Below are 21,559 nucleotides of genomic sequence, written 5' to 3'. Positions count from 1 at the left end.
CAATTTGGACAGTTGTTTTTAGTTATGGGTCTCCAGAATTGTATACCTGACAGTAAATATGCTTGGTGATACAATTCTAAGTCAGGGATCCCAAATCCTCCTCCTTTTATTGGTATTTCCATTTTTTGCATAGATATTCTTGTAACTGAAGAGCCCCAAAGGCATTTTCTAAACAAAGATTTAATTTTATGAAAGTATTTGTTTGGTATGTAAATTGGAATTCCTCTTAAGGTATAAACTAGTCTGGTATTATGTTCATTTTATTTCACTGAAATATTAAGGGAAATTATAATACACTGCCTATGTACTTAGGGTGGCATCAGAAAATGTCTAGCTCTATAAGTAAGATCAAGACACATACGGCACATACTTAGAGTAGTCCCCCAGATACCAGGCTCTATATGGGCTGTGACTGTTGGGTGCAACACTCAGTAGAGGTGTCACTCTTGTCTTCATGGATTTCATCCCTTGATGATTTTGCAGGTCCGTTCAGTAACCAAGAGATGACAGAGTGGTTCCAGGCCGGGTATTTCACAATGTCACTGTTGGTGAAAAGAGCATGTGATGAGAGCTTCCAGCCGCTTGGAGACATCATGAAAATGTGGGGCAGGGTTCCTTTCACTCCCGGTCCAGCACCACCTCTGCATTTGGTAAATATGACAATGTGTAAAAAAGTTAACCTTAAATTAGAAAGTTAAGAGATGCCAGTTTTAGGGGTTTGTGTGCTTTTGTGCTACCAGGCACAGAGCAGCAAAGACTTTTAGAGAGACTGCCTGTATGTTGAACATATACTCTGAGCCGCAATAGAACGGGCTTTCCATACAGGAAGGGAAAAGTGCTTACTTTACCTAGAAGTGAAATAGCAAAAGCCCTCATTGCTACTAGTTCACTTACCTAAAAGCCTTCGAATGCTGCTTCAGTTGGATCTGGCTGAACTGCTTTCTATGCACAGCAAATTGCAGAAGGAAATTAAGCCACAATCAGTAAAAGGTAGCTCCTACTGAGGCCCCTGACCCTTACTCCTTTTTTCAAGCATGTTACTAGTTGTGGTCCTCCTGACTCCAGCCTTGTTGGTGTAGTCCAAAGACGATCTTTGAATCAGATTTGTCCTTGAACCAATTCTGCTTAGCAGCGAGAATTCTCCCCAGCAACAGGTGTCTTTATCTAGGCATGTCTGGGGGAAGAGAGATTCAGTGTCTGCCTTTGTCTATAAGAGTCTCTGAACCTGTCTCTCTAGCTGGATTGCTGCAGGGAGCAGAGAAAATTGAAATCTCTGTATATTGTTCTGTTTTATTTATGTAGACCAGTAGTGATATAAAGCTATGCAACTTGTAATATAAATAAATACTTTGAAGAAGAACTGAATGGGTGAGGTGTTTATTCCTTCACGGGCATTCACCGATAGAGAGCTGGACTGCTGCTGCTGTGAAGACACAGGAAGACTTTCTGGGTAACTCTGCTGTGAGACAGTAAAAGGAACCCCAAAGGATTGGAGCACACACACTAACAAGCCTGCCTTGCTTCTGCCGCTGTGGCTTGATTTAGCATGTGGCACACAGCTTCTCCCTCTTTCTTCATATCTGGGAGAGGTAAAGTAGGAAAGCATAGGGCCTTCCTCGAGGTAGAGGAGCATGTATCTTATGCACTGGGGATATTTGCTCCAGTTTCCTTTGCCAAGGAATGGTCCCTAGACACAGTTTAACTATATACACCCCTTTATTTTCCACTTCACACAATCCTTTATACTTTTTTACTAAACACAGTAAGCTGTAAAAATGTTGTTCCATTTAATAACTTTTAATACAAAAATATAGAGCCAGTGTGGTGTAGTGGTTAAGAGCGGTAGTCTCGTAATCTGGGGAAACAGGTTCGCGTCTCTGCTCCTCCAGATGCAGCTGCTGAGTGACCTTGGGCTAGTCACACTTCTTTGAAGTCTCTCAGCCCCACTCACCTCACAGAGTGTTTGTTGTGGGGAGGAAGGGAAAGGAGAATGTTAGCCGCTTTGAGACTCCTTAAAGGGAGTGAAAGGTGGGATATCAAATCCAAGGTATTTCATAATCATAATGTTGTAAGTCACTGTAATCAGAGTTGTGCGTATGCTCATGAATCCTAACATTTGATGTAAGTTCAGCTATCGATTTGTTTACAACCACAGGGAGAGTTGGACCAGGAACGACTGACTAGACAACAGGAATTAACAGCCATGTACCAAATGCAGCACCTCCAGTACCAGCAATTTTTGTTACAGTAAGTTTATATCAGGGGTGGCTAACCATTGGCCCTCCAGATGTTGGACTATAATTCCTTTCATCCCTGATCATTGCACATGCCAACTGGGGTTAATGGGAGTTGGAACAGCATCTGGAGCACCACAGGTTAGCATCCCCTGGTCTATAGAAATATTTGTCAATGGCCATTTTGCTTTGTTTAAATGATCTAGAGCAGGGTAGTCCAATTTTTCTGTTAACAGCCTATTTGGTTTCTATTCTGGGCACAGAGAAGGGATGGAGCACTTTATTCCTCTTCCTCCAGCCTGCCTGCAACTCCTGGTTGCTTAAGGCTGCCAGCCTAGTTCTTAAATAAAAGGCTTGGAACCTGAGTTCTCTTCTGCTGGCAGGAGTTTTTCATGAGCAGACTTGCTCATGGGATGCTCCTGCCAGTGGAAGGAAGAAAGTGACGTTCACTTATTTCCCCTTCCCCCTCCATTCCCATGTGTCCCCTGGAGGGCTTGTGGGGTAGAGAGAGTTGGCTCCAGTAAACTCCTTTTCCACCATCGTGATCCTCCATTCAGTGAAAACTTTCCATGGAAAGGGGGAATCCTGTACGACAAAGGGATAGTTAGAATCCAATCTATATTAAATATTTATTAGCATTTTCAAAAAACACACAACAAACAAAAACAAAAAATAAACAAAGCAAAGAAAAAAACACAAAAATCAAAACTAAACAAAAAAGTAGAAAAAACACACAAAGTTTCTGATACTTGTTATTCTTAACCTTATTTCTCAGACCTCCTCACACCTCCCCTTCTTGTATTCCAATTTAAATTGTCAGTTCAGCAAGTCCTTAACTTATTTCTTCACCTTAACTTAAACATTTGTTCTAAAATACTATTGTTTTACTTTACTTCTTTTTCCCATTTCCTCAATTAATTTTTAACAGCCTTGTTTTCAATTAATTTAAAAAGAAAAGACCAATTTTACCTTATTAAAATCACACATCAATACTTATACCTCATTAATTATTCTTAAACCTTTTTCCTAAAGTCGACCAAAATTTCCCTTCCACGATTTACCCAATTTCCTTACCACTAACAAAATATAAAAAGCAAAATTATCCTTATGTACCCTTTGGATTCCCAACCTCCACCCACCCTTTTCCCGGTTCCAGTCCCCAACCAATATCCATCAGTCTTTATATTATTTATTTAGCCCGGAGATCTCACGTCCGAGGCCCTTATATCTCTCTCAGTTCCTTTCTGCCGGTCTCTTTGATAGTCCTTGATGTTAAGCCCCAAGTCTCGGAGGGGCTCCGGCCCAACAGAATCCATGTTGCTTCCAGCCAGTCCTCCATACTTAAAAGCAAAGCCTATGGGGTGCTCCAACTCTTGTTTCAAATTTCTTTCAGATCCAAATGTCCCCACAGCTCCAGCTTTCTCCTTCAACAAATTTGTAATCCTCAGGTCTTTAGATCTCCTCCAAAGGGGATCTCTCCATTTTCCAAACTCCCATTCAGACCAGGCTTTCCACATCCTATTTTTATTGTCCTTTTTTATCATCATGTCAGGCCTCATATTGTAACTCTCCTTTGACTCCTGCAAATCTCCTGCTCCTCCTACATTTTCTTCGAAAACAACATATTGCTCCATCGTATCCACACTTTCAGTTTCATTTATTTGTTCAGTTGAGTAGGCTTCCTGTTTCAAGTCCTTATCAGGCTCAAAACTGTTGTTTACTGTCCAATGTAGTAGTGATACCTTTGTAGACAGAGCATTGTATTCATCTTGCAAGTTTCCCAAGAGAACGAGTGCTCTGTCCAATTCTGCTTGGATTTTACATACTCCAGCCATTTTTGTGATGTAGTGTCCCTGGTACCCCTCTAGGGGGATTTTAGTTCCTTAATGTTCCTTTCAGCTCAAAAACAAAAGTCCAGTTATTTTGTATCAGCCCTCCTTATTTTCAACAAGTTATACCGAATAAACCAGCAAAAACAGCAGAAACAATGTTCTCTTTTTCCAGCTGACAACTAGCTCACTTGACAGCTGTCCAAATCTTCAATGCAACAGGCTTTCTCATAGGACGTTCCCGGGTCTCGGGGGGGGGGGTGAAATTTCGACTCCCAAAATTCTTTTTATCCTCCAGTAAATCTTCTTGTAATGTCAAAACCGTGAAGTCAGGATCTTTCATTAAAAAACAAGAAACAGATTCTCTCGACCTTAGCTGCCCAGTCCTTTGCTTTAAATTGTTTACAAAGAGGGGGGGGTGGACTTCCTTTTTAGCCCCTTCCCGCTCGTTCCAAATCCCAAATTAAAAATTTTTTAGGGTTCCAATCTCCGTATTACTCACGGGTTTATGTTTTAGAGTCCAATCGGTCTTGGAAGAAGTTGGCGCTCTCTGTCAATGGCTTGCGGCTTCACTCCGTAGGCGAGGGAGTACTCTCAGCACCACGCCTCACCCTGCCTCCGTTCCGAAGCCTTTAAAAAGGCTCCGTCGCGGATTGGGGGGGCGCAAATGGTGCCCGCCGAGTCTCTGTGTTCACAGGCATCCGCGCCTGTGATTTTAAGGGTCTCCGCTTCGCCGCAGCGGCCAGACCCAGACGCTACGGAGCCGATTCCCTCCGGAGCTCGGAGGGAATCCGCCATTAAACAATGGCGCCAACCCGGAAGTTCTTCTAGAATCCAATCTATAATTTAGGTAAATGTTGTGTGTCGCTGTTTTGAATAGCCACTTCAAATGACAGTTTTAAAATTTATTATTTTTGGTGGGTGGGTGCTGGTTTGCACTGATGTGTATGAATGTCAGTTGTGGTATGAACTAGCAGCTCTTTCCTCTTCTGGGTTTTTATAGTCATTCTGTAACTAAGTAGAGTGAACTTTCCCCCATTCTCTTTACCAGACAACAGTATGCCCAGGTAATGGCACAGCAGCAAAAAGCAGCTCTCTCATCACAGCAGCAGCAGCAGCTGGCTCTCCTTTTGCAACAGTTCCAGGCACTTAAAATGAGGTAAGAATGCAAGTTTCAGGGCCATTTCACACATTATGCAGTAGTAAATCCAGTACTTTGAAAGTAAACTTCAGGCCACCATGAATGGTTTCCTGAGAACATGTCTTTGGAAATGTTTGCATGCACATTACTGTCATGTTCATACTTCACATTATCAAAAGGGCATGTAATACAACACTGAATATAATGTATAAAGTGGCCCCTATAGAGTCTACTCATGATAGTGGTTGTTGAATATATAGCACTCTGTTTATGCCTGTTCAAAATTGCTTCAAGTCAGTGTCACTAAGACTGTGAAATAGATCTGTTGTCGCTTTGTCCATTTATGTTGGTTGTATTTGTCATCATCTCATGTTTGTTTTCATTGAAGCCTATTCTGTTAATTGACCAGAGCAAAAATTTTCATTCAAATTCTGGTCAGTATTAAAGAACAGTTTTGTGCATCCCAAGAGTTCTGGATTTTGCTCAGCAGTGTTGGAATTGTCAGGAAGTTATGCCCTAATATCACTTTAATACTGGTTCTGAAGAAGGAGAAAAAAGAGAAGCGTTGTATTTTAAAATAAAAAGAAAACACCCCTGTGACCTCTGAGTAGAACTAGCTTTTTGATGTAGCATGTTGAATCTTCCTCTTTATATTCCAGGAAAGCTGAGCAGAACATGGTGACACCTGTAACAAGGTCTGTGTCAGTGCCAGACACTGGCTCAATTTGGGAGCTTCAGCCAGCAGCCCCACAAGCTACAGGTACGAAACAGTGTTTTGATATTGACTACATTCAGACACAAAACAAACTGCCCTGAAATGACATCCAGATGAATGTCGCTTACAAACCATGGTTTGTGAATAATTGCCAAACCAGGATCTGAAACTACATCTTGAGAAAACTATGGTCGGCTCCTGGATCAAAGCCCACTAACCATGATTTGGGATGCTGCTGTTTTGAGAGGTACAGATACAAGTATAAAGCGGATAAAACACAAAAGCTGTATCTTAGAGGTCCTCAGTGGTGATCTCTTCATTCTCATTCTTTCTGTCAGCAGCCTCATTTCTAGCTCCTTAATTTATGCCTAGCTACACATCCTTAGAAGGCTTCCTCCCCCTCTACTTCCTAAAAAAGGAAAAACCAAAGGTACACAAAAGAGGTCATTTAACAGTCTTAATAATCAAAACATATAGTGCATGTGATATTTTTTAATTACCAGTGAATTTGCCTGGGTGCACAGAATTGCTAGCTTCTTGGCTCTGTGGTCTCCTAATTTAAATATTAATTAATAGCCTACATTTCCCACCTTTTTGTAGTCTGGGAAGGAAGCAGTGTCTGGGATCTCCCAATCGACACTACAGCTCAGGGACCAGCTCTAGAACAGTTGCAGCAGCTTGAAAAAGCCAAAACTGCTAAGGTAAGAAACAGTAGAAACCATTCCAGTTGCTGCTTTTCATTTCATTTCATTTGTTTTCTGAGTAACTGTGACATGCCTTATACAGATTTAGTGTAATTGCCTAATACTGTACTGATTTAGTGTAACTGGGACACAACTTACTAATTCTTAATTGAGCCTTTTTTTAAAAAAACAAGGACACAGTTTAGGGAAGATCAATCAAACTGGTAGTTGTAGAAGAGGACGCTGATGAGAGTGAATGTAACTAGCGGGAATAATGTGCTAGTTGAAGAGGTCTTTACTTCTAATGTTACTTCTTTAATTCAGCTAGAGCAGGAGAGGAGAGAGGCAGAACTGAGGGCCAAAAGAGAAGAAGAAGAACGGAAAAGACAGGAGGAGCTACGGAGGCAACAGGAAGAGCTGATCAGGAGACAAGAAGAAGAAAGAAAAAGAAGAGAAGAGGAGGAGCTGGCACGCAGAAAGCAGGTGACATCTCAAATACATAAATTACTATTTCAGTATCTTTAAGAGAACACATTTTCTCAGTTCCTGTGAAGGAAGCTGGATAAGTTTTTTTCCTGTTCCTTCCACCTTTTAAGTCCAAAGTGTATTCAGTTTTTCAGCTCAATCATACATGTTTATTTTTTGGAAGCCACCCTGGGGATTTATTTGAAGGATGTGCAGAAATTGCCCATAATAAAGAAAATACATAAATAAATAAGAATTTTATTTAGGGCAGGTGGGGGAAGTATGGTCTATGTTATGTTCCAGGAGCTGTTCCTCATAGAAGCGTAGAGTTGGAAGGGACCCAAGGGTCATCTAGTCTAACCCCTGCAATGCAGGACATGACCCCCCCCCAAGCCTTACACTCCAGGAAGAGAGCCATTAAAGGGGCCTCTTGCCATTGCAACAACTCCATGGTTCTGCATTCTTCAGCACCATCCCCTGGCTACTGCCAAGGGCAAGGCTTATCAAAAGCCTGTTTTTCCCTTGAAGGGACCCTATTACTTCTAAGTTGCCTACATCAACAGGAGGCAGATTGTATTTTTGTATTAGAACACTTTTGTGACTCGGGGGAGACACCTGGAAAAAAACAGTTTAAGGACTCTGTCTGTTTATCTTTGGCAACCAAGCATGTGTCTGCTCTAGGCTTATGGCCTGATGAACAGCCTCCAGAGCAAGCACACACATCACCAGCAGCCTCAGTCTTGCCTTCCAGGAAGGCAGAAGTATTCTTGGGGTGGGGTGTTAATTTGGGGGAGGACTAAATTGAATTTGGAGCACCTGGGTGATAATTTCAGAAAAAGGAAAATTTGATTTTGGGTAATCTCTGGGTAGGGTATTCATTTGGAGAGCAGAAAGAAAGAGTGAGAAAAGAGGATGGCCCTGCCCACTGCTGACTTCCACCCCCAAAGTGAAGTCAGCCCCTGTCCCTATGCATTCCAAACTGCTGTCATTTCATTTAAAAGACCTCTGGCTTCAGGTCAGAATCAGAGCAGCCAGGTCAGGGGACCCTTACTATTCTGCATACCATAAATAGGAATTTAAATGCAGATCCACACTTTTAGCTAATTTCTTTCTTTTTATTTCTGTGTGCAGGAAGAAGCCCTAAGGCGGCAGAGGGAACAAGAAATTGCACTAAGACGGCAGCGGGAAGAGGAAGAACGGCAACAACAAGAGGAAGCACTTAGAAGACTGGAAGAGAGGAGAAGAGAAGAGGAAGAAAGACTACAGCGAGAAGAGTTGCTTCGTAAACAGGTGAAAAGAGGGGAAATCTTTTGAGGTTAAGACCTGCAAGAATCAGAGGCTGGTTCGCACATGTAAGCTCACTTGTTGACTACATCACGTGATAATGCATAAGTGAATGAGCCATTATTAGATCAAACAGCTTTCATGGCTGCTCTGGGGCATTTTCTAAAGCTATATTTTATCAAATTGTTGTGTTCTAGCACAGGTTGCATTCTTAGAAGCAAAGGATTCTTTGCAATCCTATGTATCTTGAAACAAACAAAAAGGAAGCATTTTAATCTAGGTTAGTCCACTTTAGAGACTCTTCATATTTTTTCTGTTCTGGGAAGGAAGAGGAGGCTGCCAAATGGGCACGTGAAGAAGCAGAGGCAAAGCGTCAGCTAGAAGAAAACCGGCTGCGCATGGAAGAAGAAGCAGCCCGACAGAGGCATGAAGAGGAAGAACGAAAACGTAAAGAGCTGGAACTCCAACGCCAGAAAGAAATTATGAGGCAGAGGCAGCAGCAGCAGGAGGCTTTGCGCCGATTGCAGCAGCAGCAACAGCAGCAGCAACTTGCACAGATGAAGGTACTGATTCTTCGTAATGTTACTCTTTTTCTCATTGCTACAAACCCACTCTCACAAGTTATGCTCGCAGCCCAAGCCAGCAGAGAAGCTCTCTGTTAGCTGTGCTGAAATTTACATGACCATTGCCAGAACCTGCCTTTTAACGCTCTTGGAATTGAGCACCAAAAGCAGGAGATGGGCAGCTCTAACTTCAAACAGTGGCATCCCAGTTTGTCCAGGTTATCTCTTTACTGCTCAGTGTACCTCATTGTACACTGCTTAGATATTACAGGGCTAAGTGATATTTAAGTTGTTGAAATCAATAATAAATAACTAAAACATGAAAGTAGCATTGATATGCAAATCTCTCTAATTTACAGAAAAATTAAGATTTCCTTGACACATATCATAATTCCTGCCCCCCCGCCCTGCTCAGGGTGTGCATTTCTGTCCATACCTATAGATCTGAGAAAGTACAGTGAGGAGCAACTTGCCACCCTACCAAAAATGTATATAGGTGCACATATCCTGAGTAATGCCTCATTTTTAAGCTAAACCCTTCCAGAGTGCTACCTGGAACTATCCTTCACCAAGGATAGCCTGACTACTGTAGTCCATGTTGCATTCTTGAGGCTGGATTACAGTTGTACCTCGGGTTAAGTACTGAATTCGTTCCGGAGGTCCATTCTTAACCTGAAACTGTTCTTAACCTGAAGACCACTTTAGCTAATGGAGCCTCCTGCTGCTGCTGCGCCGCCGGAGCACGATTTCTGTTCTCATCCTGAAGCAAAGTTCTTAACCTATTTCTGGGTTAACGGGGTCTGTAACCTGAAGCGTATGTAACCTGAAGCGTATGTAACCCAAGGTACCACTGTACGGCAATGCTCTCTATGTGGGACTGCCCTTGGTCGTGCTCCAGAAGCTTCAGCTGGTATAGAATGCAGTGGCCAGACTGTTGGTGGGGGCAAATAGCCCACAACATGTGACACCATTGTTAAAACATCTGCATTAGCTGCCCATCTACTACTGAGCCAGGTTTAAGGTCCTTTTGTTAATTTACAAGCCCCAAACAACTTAGGTCTGGGGTACCTTAGCAACTGCCTGAACTTTTATATCTCAGCTCATTCACTGAGACCATTAGCAGGAGTGTTGCTGGTTGTCCAGTGAACTGAAGACAACTCAGCTATCAGTGACTTGACATCATAATGGCACCGGATGATTTAAAGCTGGGTGCCCCTTGTCCCGCTGCCAGAGTTGACCAGCAGGGGTGGGGAAAATAATGTTCTGGTTCATTGGGTAAAAAGGTTCTCCGCTCCTGATTTAGAGCATAAAACTGGGAGTAGAGAAACCTGGATTCAAATCATCACACTGTCATGAAACTCACTGGATAAACTTGGGCCAGTCTAATCTGTTTCACCAGGTAGGTGTGAAGCTAAAATGAAGTCAGTACCATGTACACAAGTCCTGGGAGGATGAGCCGTGTAAAAATGGAGGCTGAAGCTGTTGGTTTTGAATGGCATGGGTCTCTGCATCAGACTTTTAAAAATGCATTTTTCATTGTTTCTCCATGCTACTACTGCCTTCTTCCCTCAGCTGTTTTCTTTGCTTCATTTCCTTTCCTTTGAATAATTCCCATTTCATTCACAGCACAGTCAGGTGCTTGAATCTTACTATTATATTGCTATAGAAATTATGACTATTGTTGGTACTATAAAGATTAATTGGAGGTTGGGTACACACCTGGCAGGAAAAGGTTGCAGTTCTACAGTACAAGGAGACAAAATAAAGATTGTGGCATATTAGCATCTTTTGTGGCAGACAATAACAACTGTTTGCATGTTTTTGAGTGGCTGATTCAGCATATATCCTGATGTATTCACTCTTTCCATTAAGAAAATTTAAGTGCTGTTTCTTGTATGTCTTTCTTCCCAGCTCCCTTCTTCTTCAACATGGGGTCAGCAATCAAATTCTAGGGCATGTCAGTCCCAAACGACATTATCATTAGCAGAAATCCAGAAGCTTGAAGAAGAGAGAGAGCGGCAGCTTCGAGAAGAGGTAAAATTCATAGTTTGGAAAAGAGGCTTTAGGTTGCTGCTGAAATAAAATAGTCAAATTTCCTTGCCATTACACCGTTATGAAAGACGTATTCTTTCACCTATTGTGAAAGATACATTCATCTGGTGAACTCCCACTACGTTCTGCCTTTAGACAGCCCATGACTTGCTCATTTGTGTGCAGTTGTGGCTTGTCACTGCTAGGAGTCACTGTGACAATTTCTAAACACTTAATAAGCTTAACCCAAGATACCTAGGAGGCTTTACACAGCTCATTCTCACCTCCCTTCATGGAACACAGCAGTTAAACCTTGAAGTTGCCAATTAAGCATAGTTTCCTGTATCATCTGAGCTGCAAAACTACAGTTACCAGTTTTAGAACAAAGCAGGCTCTGAAGACAACTTCAAAGCATTGTTAAAATCATAGTTGGTTTTGAACCTGGTAACTGTGATTTCCCAGTGATGAAGTAGAAATTGTGCTTAATTGAATATTTTCTGAGTATAACCGCTGTGCGCTACAAAGGGAGAAGAAGGGAGAGCACAAGCAGGCAAAAAGCTTCCACATGTCTCATTTTAATAAACCCAAGTTATAATTGCCCAAATATTATCATAGTCTTAGATTACCAAGACTGAAAGTGCAGAGATTTTCATAAGCTAGCCTTTTTCTTTTTTTGCAAATTTGCCTGGTTTAATGATACAATGTTAAAGACATAGAATTGTGGTTAATATAAATGCTAATTCTACTGATTCTCTTTAAATGTAAAGCCTAAAATTAGATTCATTGCCCATCTAGTTTTAGTTAGGAATTTAAAAATGAGGGGGTGGGTAGAAAAGTAATTTGTTCTATGAGTAATGTTTGCTTGATTGGAAAACAAAGCAGAATATGAAAGCATTTGTGTCCAGGTGCACTTTCCAAGACCAGAGACTTTGATCAGTGTGTCTGAGGCAAATTTCAGTACCCCCAGTGAAACACATACCTGTTCAGATTTATCGAGCTTTGAGGAAAATGTGTGGAAAACAGTAGAAGATAATCAAGTATGCATTTAAGAACTGGAATGTCCTGCATTGACTGTTTTCCAGCAAAGGCGTCAGCAGCGTGAACTAATGAAAGCCCTCCAGCAGCAACAGCAACAGCAGCAACAGCAACAAAAACTGGCTGGCTGGGGAAATGTTGCCAAACCTGCCGGTACTACAAAATCCCTCTTGGAGATACAGCAGGAGGAGGCAAGGCAGATGCAGAAGCAGCAACAGCAGCAACACCAGCAACAGCAAAGCAGGTCCCGCAGCAGCACTACAGTGAGTACAGATCCTAATAATAATAATAATAATACTCTTGTTGAAGTCAAAACTTTATTTGTATTGCTTTTCCTCTATTGGTGATAATAAACAGTATCTCCATTACTCTTGTTCCAGCAACATTCTAATCTGCACACCAGCATTGGCAATTCAGTATGGGGCTCTCTAAACACGAATCCTAGCAGCCAGTGGGCATCAGACCTTGTCAGCAGCATATGGAGCAATGCTGATACAAAAAACTCAAACATGGGATTCTGGGACGATGCAGTCAAAGAAGTTGGACCTCGTAACGCAACCAATAAAAACAAGAGCAATGCTAGCATCAGGTAGGAACTGGGATGCAGTGAGCTTCCCTTCAATTCATTGTAGAGGCTCAGGCCTGTTGCAGGCCCTCTAAATCATTCTGCTGTAGCCTTTGCCAACCTTGTGCCCTCCAGATGTCTTGGCTACACCATCCCTGACCATTGGCCTTGCTGACTGGGACAGATGGGAATTGTCATCCAAAACCTCTGGAGTCTTGTGGATGGAACCTTTCCACCAAACCCTACAGTGTGCTGTATCAGTGCAGCCAGGATCTCTTATGGTTCCATTCCCTCTGTTTGCTTTTAGCTCCCATCTCAGTATACTTTCATATTTGTGATTCTGACAGAAGGCAGAAATGTTTGTGAAGCTGCTTGAATTTTCTAGTCTTGTATACTTTGCATGTTTTTCCCTGGTAACCCGTGTCTCTTCCTCACACACTGCCTTTTTGCCTGTCTTAGTAAATCTATAGGTGTTACAAGCAGGCAGAATAAGAAGGTGGAAGAAGAAGAAAAGTTGTTAAAGCTGTTCCAGGGGGTTAATAAAGCCCAGGATGGATTCACTCAATGGTGTGAACAAATGCTTCATGCACTCAACACAGCCAACAACTTGGATGGTAAGCAGTGAAAAAGGAGTGTGAAAGTTTCAGTCTAACACACTGAGAAACTGCATCATAGATGCACATTATCATGTGATGCATTACTGCACATTGTCCAAAATTGTATTTAGAAGCATTAAGGAAGATGGGGAAATTGCAAAAGGTTTGGTATCCTCAGTATTCTTGGGAATTTAAAAGTCCTGATTTTACACAGATCAGGGCTGATGCTACATTTAATATTTTATTTCCTGTTAAGTTGTACCATAAGGCATACACCATTGCTAAAAAGTTAGATTAAATAGGAAGTGATCATTAGGAATCCAGCAGAGACTGTTGTCTTAGTGAGGAAATGAATTCATCCCATATCTCAGTGAATAAGGGCTCTCTGTTTTCTTGCAGGTAAAGATAATACTGTATTACATAAAGTTTGTAAGGAAATGTATGATATTGAAAAGCTCTGGATTTTTTTTTTTTGCTTATGCACCTATAGGCTTTGTAAGTATCTCGTGATTTGTCTTCCTTTCCGGCTGCAGTTCCCACGTTTGTGTCCTTCTTGAAGGAAGTAGAATCTCCATACGAGGTCCATGATTACATCAGAGCCTACCTTGGAGATACCCCTGAAGCCAAGGAATTTGCCAAGCAGTTTCTTGAGCGCCGTGCCAAACAAAAAGCCAACCAACAGCGGCAGCAACAGGTTCGTGCTTCTGTCTTTGGAGAATATTTGCAAGCGAATTTCTGTGATTACTGGAGAAAACACATCTGTCTCTCTGGTTGATGTAGAGTTTAGCAATCTGTTTTGAAACGAGGTCAAGCTTGACTATGGAATGGTTTACAACTGGGGCAGGGAACTCCTGGCTCATAGACTGGATGCATCCTAAAATACAAAATACCCTTCCATGAAATGCTGTGGGCACTCCTGTTGAAAGATTGCCATGTGTACTATCACTGTGACTGTTGTCTCTTTCTCACATGCTCTTTTCTCTCTCACTGCAACTTAACTGAATAGATTTCTTCTTCCAGTCCCTCCCATGTTCTGACCTGAATTTTAGAATCCCAGGAATTCTGATGAAGGGAGCTATTCTGAGTACCTGGCTGGAAGCATGATTGAAAGCAAGGGATGGGGGCGGGGGGGGAGAAATCATTGAGTTGGGGGAAACTCCAGAAATGGCAGGATTTTCCCTAGGCATAGTAGGCTGGGCAAAAATTTGCAGGGGAGGGGGCATGTTGTTTGGCTGAGGTAAGCTGCCCTCAAGTGTTCCTGAGAAAAATAAGTGGCACTGACTGAATGACAAAACAGGCTGCTAAGAAGCTATTAGCTCTTCTTTTTGGATCCCTCCAGTGAAACCTAAATTCAGTCTCTCAGGGCAGACAGATGCTCCAGATGAGACTTCAAAATGTTAGGCAACCACCTCAGAAACAACAACTATCTAATCATCAGGACAAAAACTCTATCCCTATGACAGTGCACTCCTAGACAAGCTTACTTGCCTAGGATTGTGGCCTTAATGTTTATATACAATGCAGTCCTAAGCATATTTATTTGAAAGCAAGTCCCCTTATGGTCAATTAAACTTACTGCCTAGTAAACGAGTGTAGCATAGGGCAGGGAGGGCGGTACAGGGAACGTGGGATGGGATGGAGTGAGGGGTGAGGTGGCATGGCAGAGAGAGAGAGATGCAATGCTGAAACTCCACTCGGTTGTTGGAATTAAAGGCTTTATTCCAAACTTCAATACAGTGTCCAAACATAAGTTGCAAAGGCAGGAAGCACAGCAGAGTTCTAGACACATGGTTAGACTTAAACTAAGACCCAACAACTGAGATGCCCCTGAACTCTCCTTCTGAAGAGCAGGACAGGTACCTTCATTTGTGTGATCAATGTACCAAGGCTGGGAATGGGCATGCAAGCAAGCAATCCTCCAAGTGGGCTGAACGTGTGAAGTCTGTTTGTGCCAGCACAGTTGTCTCCATGTTCTTGGTTTATGGAAACAGAGATGATTGAGCCAATTCACCATCAGATGTGTTGCTCTGCACTGCCCCTGAAAGGGATGACTCTTCAGTGGTGCCAGAGCCCTCATTAACCAGCCAAGACTCTACACTTGGGGTGTCCAGTGGCACTGAAGTGGGGTGTTCTCCTGCCAACCCACTTGGATCTCCTGGGTCCTCATCACCACCTCTCAATCCATTGGGTCTGCCCCCAGGGTCAGACTGCACCAAATTCCCAATCTCTTTCCATTTCCCATCAGACCACTCCCTCTAAGACATCTCCAAGGGGCTTGTGACAAGGCCCTTCATAGAAGATTTCTCACCCCTTGCTTATTAGACAGCTATTGTGTTGTATGTGCAGCTGACCTTAAAATCTTCTGAAAGTAACGTAGAATAGGGGTATGAGAGTGAGGGTGTGTTCAGGTAATTAACAGAGATATCAGCGAGTGTGCTAAACAGAAATGTTACTGGTCTACTGCCTATGATTGGGACAGTGGATCATTGTTATTTTTCTACTCTTACTGAGTGCACAAGGCATGATTCCAGCTTGTAATACGTTATTTATTTGTGTTCCAGGATTCTGTGTGGGGGATGAACCACAGTTCACTGCATTCGGTCTTTCAGACTAATCAGAGCAACAACCAGCAATCCAACTTTGAGGCAGTGCAGAGTGGTAAAAAGAAGAAGAAACAAAAAATGGTTCGAGCAGATCCCAGCTTGTTAGGCAAGTTTTGTGGTACATTAAATAAATGGGGCAAGAGTCAGAAGGGGAAAATAAAAGCTAAGATTCTAGAATCAGGGATGGCTGCTGGGTGCTTTCTTCCCCTCTTGGAGCTGTAGCCAGATTTAGGTGTTGCCTGGACATCACCACTCCAGCTCTTACCTCTGCTTGCCCCATCATTAGTTAGTTCCATTCACACTCAGATATGTGGGGGAAGACAGGCTAATAAGCGTTGAAGGTTTTGTGCATGCCTGTCAGTCTATTTTAGTCTTGATTACTAGCCCTCCCCTTTGCTCGTTTCTCTCTTGTTTCTCAAATTGCTAGGAAATGGTTAGCAGATTTATAAAAGATGAACATTTCTTCAATATTTGTGTATAACTTGGGGGTTTATTGGGTAGATTACTCACTCATGCTTTTATTGTGTAAATATCCTTAAAGCAGGAGCTGAAAGCACTAGAAAAAATAGCTGGATTGATGGCAGGTGCTGCCTTCAATATTGTCTTTAATGTATATGGATTACTTTATGAAGACATGTAAGATCTGGGAATAAGCTGTGTACTAAAAAAATCTGTCTGTCTTGTTTTGTAGGTTTCTCTGTCAATGCCTCTTCAGAGCGGCTCAACATGGGAGAAATAGAGACTTTGGATGACTACTGAGTATATGCAACTCGCCTGGCTTTTCCTGTGTCCTGTTAACCATGCATTCTCCACTGCTGGACAGAGACTTTTCTATCTGCTGCAGCAGTCATCTTTGCCTTGCAAATGGATCACAGAATCAAATCATCTCAGGCTGCTATTTCTAGCCTCAACCAAGCCCTTTTCTGCCCAGGATTGCACAACCACCTTCATTTTTATCAGCCTCTGGTTCTCTCTTCTGGATAGGTGGGAAAGAAGATTTATATATGAGGCCGAGTGCAAATCACGGTGCTGTGATTTCTTCTCCCAAGCTATTTGTAAAGCCATTTGGAGGTCTACATATGGTAGCTTCCTTTCCTTCTCTTGTCATTCTCGTCACATTTAACTGGTGCAATCATAGTGGAGAGCTCATGGTTAACAGATGTAATTCAGAACCAAAATGCCACGCAGATACTGACTTCCATGCTCCATCAGGGCAAAAGATGCCTTCCGAACCAGGAAGTGCATTCATAACTGTAGAACTGGCAACAGCAGGGAATGGTGGTGGTGGGCAGCATTCAGCTTGGATTGGTTTGGCAATGCACATCCCTGCCAGGCCTTCTTCAGCACATTGAATTTGGAGGAGTTCAAGTCTGTCTTCATTGGGTAGTGATGTCAAAGATGCTGGAGTTCATGCTTCAGCACACTCCAGCCTTCCTGAACAATTGGGGACTCAAATTGTGGGAGGAGGCACACATCTTTTCCTTCAGGCTGATTTTCTCCTTTAATTATACTTCCTCCAAAGTGATTGGGCCAGTTATTTTGGACCCTTCTGCTGTGAATTTGTCTCGTTTCAGAGACGCATAGGATCTTTACCATATGTATCTTCACCAGTTGGTTTTTTTGTGGGAGTTGACACTACCTTTGGAACCTGAAACCGAGCCAGATTTCATCTGGTCACACGTGATGGTGGTTCAGAGTTTTGTAAGTTCTGCAGCAGCATTAACGCCAAGGAACAGGGAGCTGTCGTCTTGAAAGTGAAATAAATGAGGCAAGGAATCTGAGCATTGGCAGAGTCTCTTTATAAAAATCACATGGAGGGGGATAAAGCGAGGTGTGCTGGTTTTTACTATATAGTACACTCTCCCATTACTTCCAATCCATTGTGCTTATATATTTATGTAATCCACCTTCTCCATTCCTTACCCCAGAATGTTAAAAAGTCTGAAGTGGCCATTGCACTTAGTTCTAAACCCCCACCCTCCACGCTCCCACTTGCACAGGGCTGCAACGTGCCCACGGAAGTTGCGCTGCTGTATGAAGACCTTGGTCTGCCATCATCGCCTGAAGAAGACAACTGAAGTTGCTCCAGAGCAGATTAATTTAGATTTTATTTCTTTTGATTTTCTTCTCTCTTACCCCTTTCCCCCACCCCCAACGTGTACAGTAACTCTTACAGAGACAGCTGCAGATTTGTATATAGTTTTTGGATCTGGTAGCTCAGTGAGGCTAGGTGCTGTCACAGATCTGGTCTCCTGATCTCCTTTGCTTTGTAAACTTACAAAGGGGGGAAGGGGGTAGTTAATGTTTACAGAACTTTAAATTCCCTCGGAACTCTTGCTAGTATGGGGGTAATAAAAAAGAAGAGAGAACTTAAATAAAACCTGGTTGTATTAATACCTGAGCACACATTGTTTGCTTTTGTCAAAGCCAGCTTTGGCAATCCTTTCCGGTGCTAAACTTGACCTGGAACTCTACCAGTCCCTGTTCCATCAAGTAACAATCAAGTACACAGGACATGGAGGGACAGCAGCTGCTTTATTTCATACCCCTGGAGGAATGTTGGTGGTTTTGCTACTTGATAATTTTAGAGGTGAAAATAAACATCAGTTAAGTTGAGATTGGAAATGTTCGACAAATCTTCACTCTTCCCTTCTTTCATCTGCAGACACATACCCATTCATGTTCTTGTGTTGTTTATGCAAGAGGACTAAGCCTGGCTAGTTCTTTTTTAAGCTGTAAACATGTAAAAAAAACACATTAATAAGCCCACTGTGAACAAAACAGCAAGTGCTATACCAACCCCAACATTTTTTATTTTTTTGCAAACCAAAGCAATGGTTCTGTAACCCAAGCCCAGAATACACTGGTCTTTAGGGACAGAGGGGATTTTATGTGGCTCTTAAATATAGACATAGGCAGCTTGTTTCACATTTTTTCCAAGAATAGTTTTCATTGCTTCTTTTGTGTTTTCAAAATAATTACACTGAAATATGATGATGGGGTGAAGGAAATGATCAGTGACCCAAACCAAATGAAATTGATCAACCCCTAAGTGTCAGGCTTCCTATAAAACATTTTAGATTTCTCACCTGCATATTTTTCTTTTCTTCCCCTTCAGTATTTATAAGTTTATAACTGAACATCTGTCTTGGTCATCTATTTCTGAGAAAACCATTGAAGTGTAGCTTATTTTGTACCATACCTAAGAACAAGGCCCTCCTCTAGTAGCCACATTTTGTTTACCGGTACTTGGATAGGAATAATTTTGGGCTGTAGAAGAATTTAAAATTCATGCTAAATCAAATTTATTCTAGTAAAACTTCGCAGCAGGGTGGGAGATTGACGGTAAGAACACAAATGTGCCTTATTTCAAGACCTTTTTTCGTACATAAAGCATCCTGTAATGTAAATGCATGGACATGTAGTAAGTTGTGTGGGCAGCTTCTCACGGGATTTGAGCAGATTTTAAACACCCAGAGCAACCCTTCCTTTCAGGGTATCTACAGTGACATGGTTAAAACCAACCAAATATGGTCAGCTGCTTATGCAGGTGCCCTAACATGCTGAGCTGAGCTTTACACATAGTTGTATTACAGGCGATTCCCTCCTAGGTCTCCAACACTGAGGAATTGAACTCAACAATTTTGTCGGATTGCTATTGCTCACACACATGCACAGCCTCTGACATGATGGAATGGTATCACAATATATGAATAGCTTTTTCAGAAGTATCACTTTGCTGTAAAAAGAAGAAAAGAATGGTCTGTGTCACATTTGTTGACATTTTAGAAAGGATGGGTATGTGGTGATTTTGTTTGCTGATGGTGTACGTTGGTCTGGAGTCAATCAGTGGTAATTTACCACAATGGGAATAAAATCACTTGGGAGGCAAGGTATTATGGTTTCAGATTACCATTTGCCTTTCAATAATGTAAGCATAACAAGGCTTTTTTAAGTGCATTGTTTTGTCCCTTAACATTTTCTCAAGCAAAACTTGTAAGCTGCTTTGAGTACACGTTAATGTAGAAAATTGGGGTATAGATTATATAAAACCCCAGTGTACATGTAGCCACTTGGAACACTTTGTATTGTCTTGTCCAATGATGGTGTTGGTTGGAATTGTACTGTATTTCTGCCCCTGAAATCCGTGGAGATGGGAATGACAAGTTTCTCCTTACCATTGGAGAGGACAGTGCAGCTTACTGTTGGTCATATGCACAATCTAGGCAAATGGTTGTCTGTGCACGCCCATCTATAGTGTACTGCCTGTGTTAAAGATTTGCTTAATGGTAACTTAATACAACGGTGTTGTGCATGGGAACAGCTTCATAAATCAAGGCATTCTTACTGTGCTGCCAAGTGGTGGGGAAAACCTTACCACTCCCCTGCTGCCTTGAATTTCAGATTAGGTTCAGAAATGCAAGATTATCCTCACCACTTTGCAGGACAGTGTTGGCTGGCTTACCACATGGTTTTGTCCAAAGGGTAAGATAAAAAAATCACTTCATATTGTTTGTTTAAAATACCATGGTATGTGCAGATGTGACCATTTGACAAGGCAATACAGACTACCAAATACAACACGGGCTTCCCAAAGTGGCTCCATACACAAAATGGAAAGTTATAATTTGGCGAATGACCATCTGTGTTTACATTAATAGCTCTGTTTGTTCCCAATGTGCTTTCAAACTGTTGTGTGCATTGGAAAGGTATAATGGTATTCATGTGAAATACATAAGAGTAAAATGAGGTGCACTAGATACTATTTAATCTCAGGATTTAAGAAAACCTTATTCCTGTTAATTTGGCTTGCAAATTTAAAGGAAGACATTTTCACAGTCTGCAAAATTCCATTTTGTAGCATAGCTCAGAAAAGCCATCCCAAAAGTTCATATGTGACACAGTGCAAAGTATTCTGATTGACAGGCTCAGTGCACATTATTATCCTGTCAGAAAATAAGTTTTGATTGATGGAAAGAACCGTAGACATCTGTCACCTTCCAAAAATTCTCCCAGTCACACTACTTCTTCATTGTACTGCAATGTGCAACTTTTATTACAATCCAATACTTGATTATGAAACAAACTGCACAATTTGGGTTTAATATAATAGTACTGTTGCTTCAAAAGGGGCTGGCAGCCTCTTAAAGAACAAGCTGGAACTCTATATATCATCAATGAGTTTGTAGTAAATATAAATAATGAAGTAAATACTGACTTTTCTAGATGTGGTTTCCCATCTACAAAGATACCTCTAAACAACAGTTTAGAACCAATTGTTTTCACAACTATAGCAGGTAAAGTTATAATGTGGTTGCAGATTGGTTCTTGATTTCTCTCTCTTTCCCCATCCCTTTTTTTCAAAAATGAAAAGGGACTACAGTTGCCCCGGGAAAGAAAACCATTTGAATCGTTGGCTTGTTTTTCCAGTAAAATGCTCTGAGCAAAGATGTTTATGTTGCAGTTTGAATGTAAACTTTAGGACAAACTTGTTCGTTGCTGCTAAGGATTTCAAAGTGCCCAACTACTATTGGATGCTTTGAGATCACATGTAAACTGGGCACTGTAGCTATTCAAACCTGAAGTGGTTTGCCTCTGGAAATGTCCCCCCGCCCCCCGGTCTCTATATTTTAAGTGTTCATTCAATAAGAAATACTTAATCAGTGGTGCTTCACTTCAAAGTGAATGTGCGCGATCATTAGCCTATCAGTATCTCAAAGCAACAGTGAGTGATCTCTGAAATGTTCAAGTCTTTGTTCAAATCTTTCCATGTCTCTGGCTGAAGAAACTGTTCAGTTGTTTGAACGAAGAAGAA

The 21,559-nt window shown here is 41.8% G+C and overlaps 1 protein-coding gene across 2 annotated transcripts in view; it reads left to right on the top strand.

Moving 5' to 3' along the window:
• Positions 1–18,138, top strand: part of GIGYF2 (GRB10 interacting GYF protein 2) — a 75,280-nt gene extending 57,142 nt beyond the window's left edge. For both annotated transcript variants that reach the window (XM_053389666.1, XM_053389665.1), the window contains 15 exons: positions 484–650; positions 2,156–2,247; positions 5,115–5,222; positions 5,864–5,964; positions 6,520–6,620; positions 6,927–7,085; positions 8,199–8,357; positions 8,678–8,914; positions 10,826–10,948; positions 12,028–12,243; positions 12,361–12,569; positions 13,005–13,159; positions 13,675–13,835; positions 15,703–15,850; positions 16,436–18,138. In XM_053389666.1, the coding sequence (XP_053245641.1) occupies positions 484–650; positions 2,156–2,247; positions 5,115–5,222; positions 5,864–5,964; positions 6,520–6,620; positions 6,927–7,085; positions 8,199–8,357; positions 8,678–8,914; positions 10,826–10,948; positions 12,028–12,243; positions 12,361–12,569; positions 13,005–13,159; positions 13,675–13,835; positions 15,703–15,850; positions 16,436–16,503 (2,204 nt within the window). In that variant the 3' untranslated portion in view covers positions 16,504–18,138. The remainder of the gene's footprint in view (positions 1–483; positions 651–2,155; positions 2,248–5,114; positions 5,223–5,863; positions 5,965–6,519; positions 6,621–6,926; positions 7,086–8,198; positions 8,358–8,677; positions 8,915–10,825; positions 10,949–12,027; positions 12,244–12,360; positions 12,570–13,004; positions 13,160–13,674; positions 13,836–15,702; positions 15,851–16,435) is intronic.
• Positions 18,139–21,559: the final 3,421 nt, after the last annotated feature.

This window comes from Podarcis raffonei, chromosome 5 (genome assembly GCF_027172205.1).
Source record: "Podarcis raffonei isolate rPodRaf1 chromosome 5, rPodRaf1.pri, whole genome shotgun sequence".
Taxonomy (NCBI): domain Eukaryota; kingdom Metazoa; phylum Chordata; class Lepidosauria; order Squamata; family Lacertidae; genus Podarcis; species Podarcis raffonei.
The sequence above is the reverse complement of the archived record's forward strand: the minus strand, read 5'-3'. Positions and strand labels throughout refer to the sequence as shown.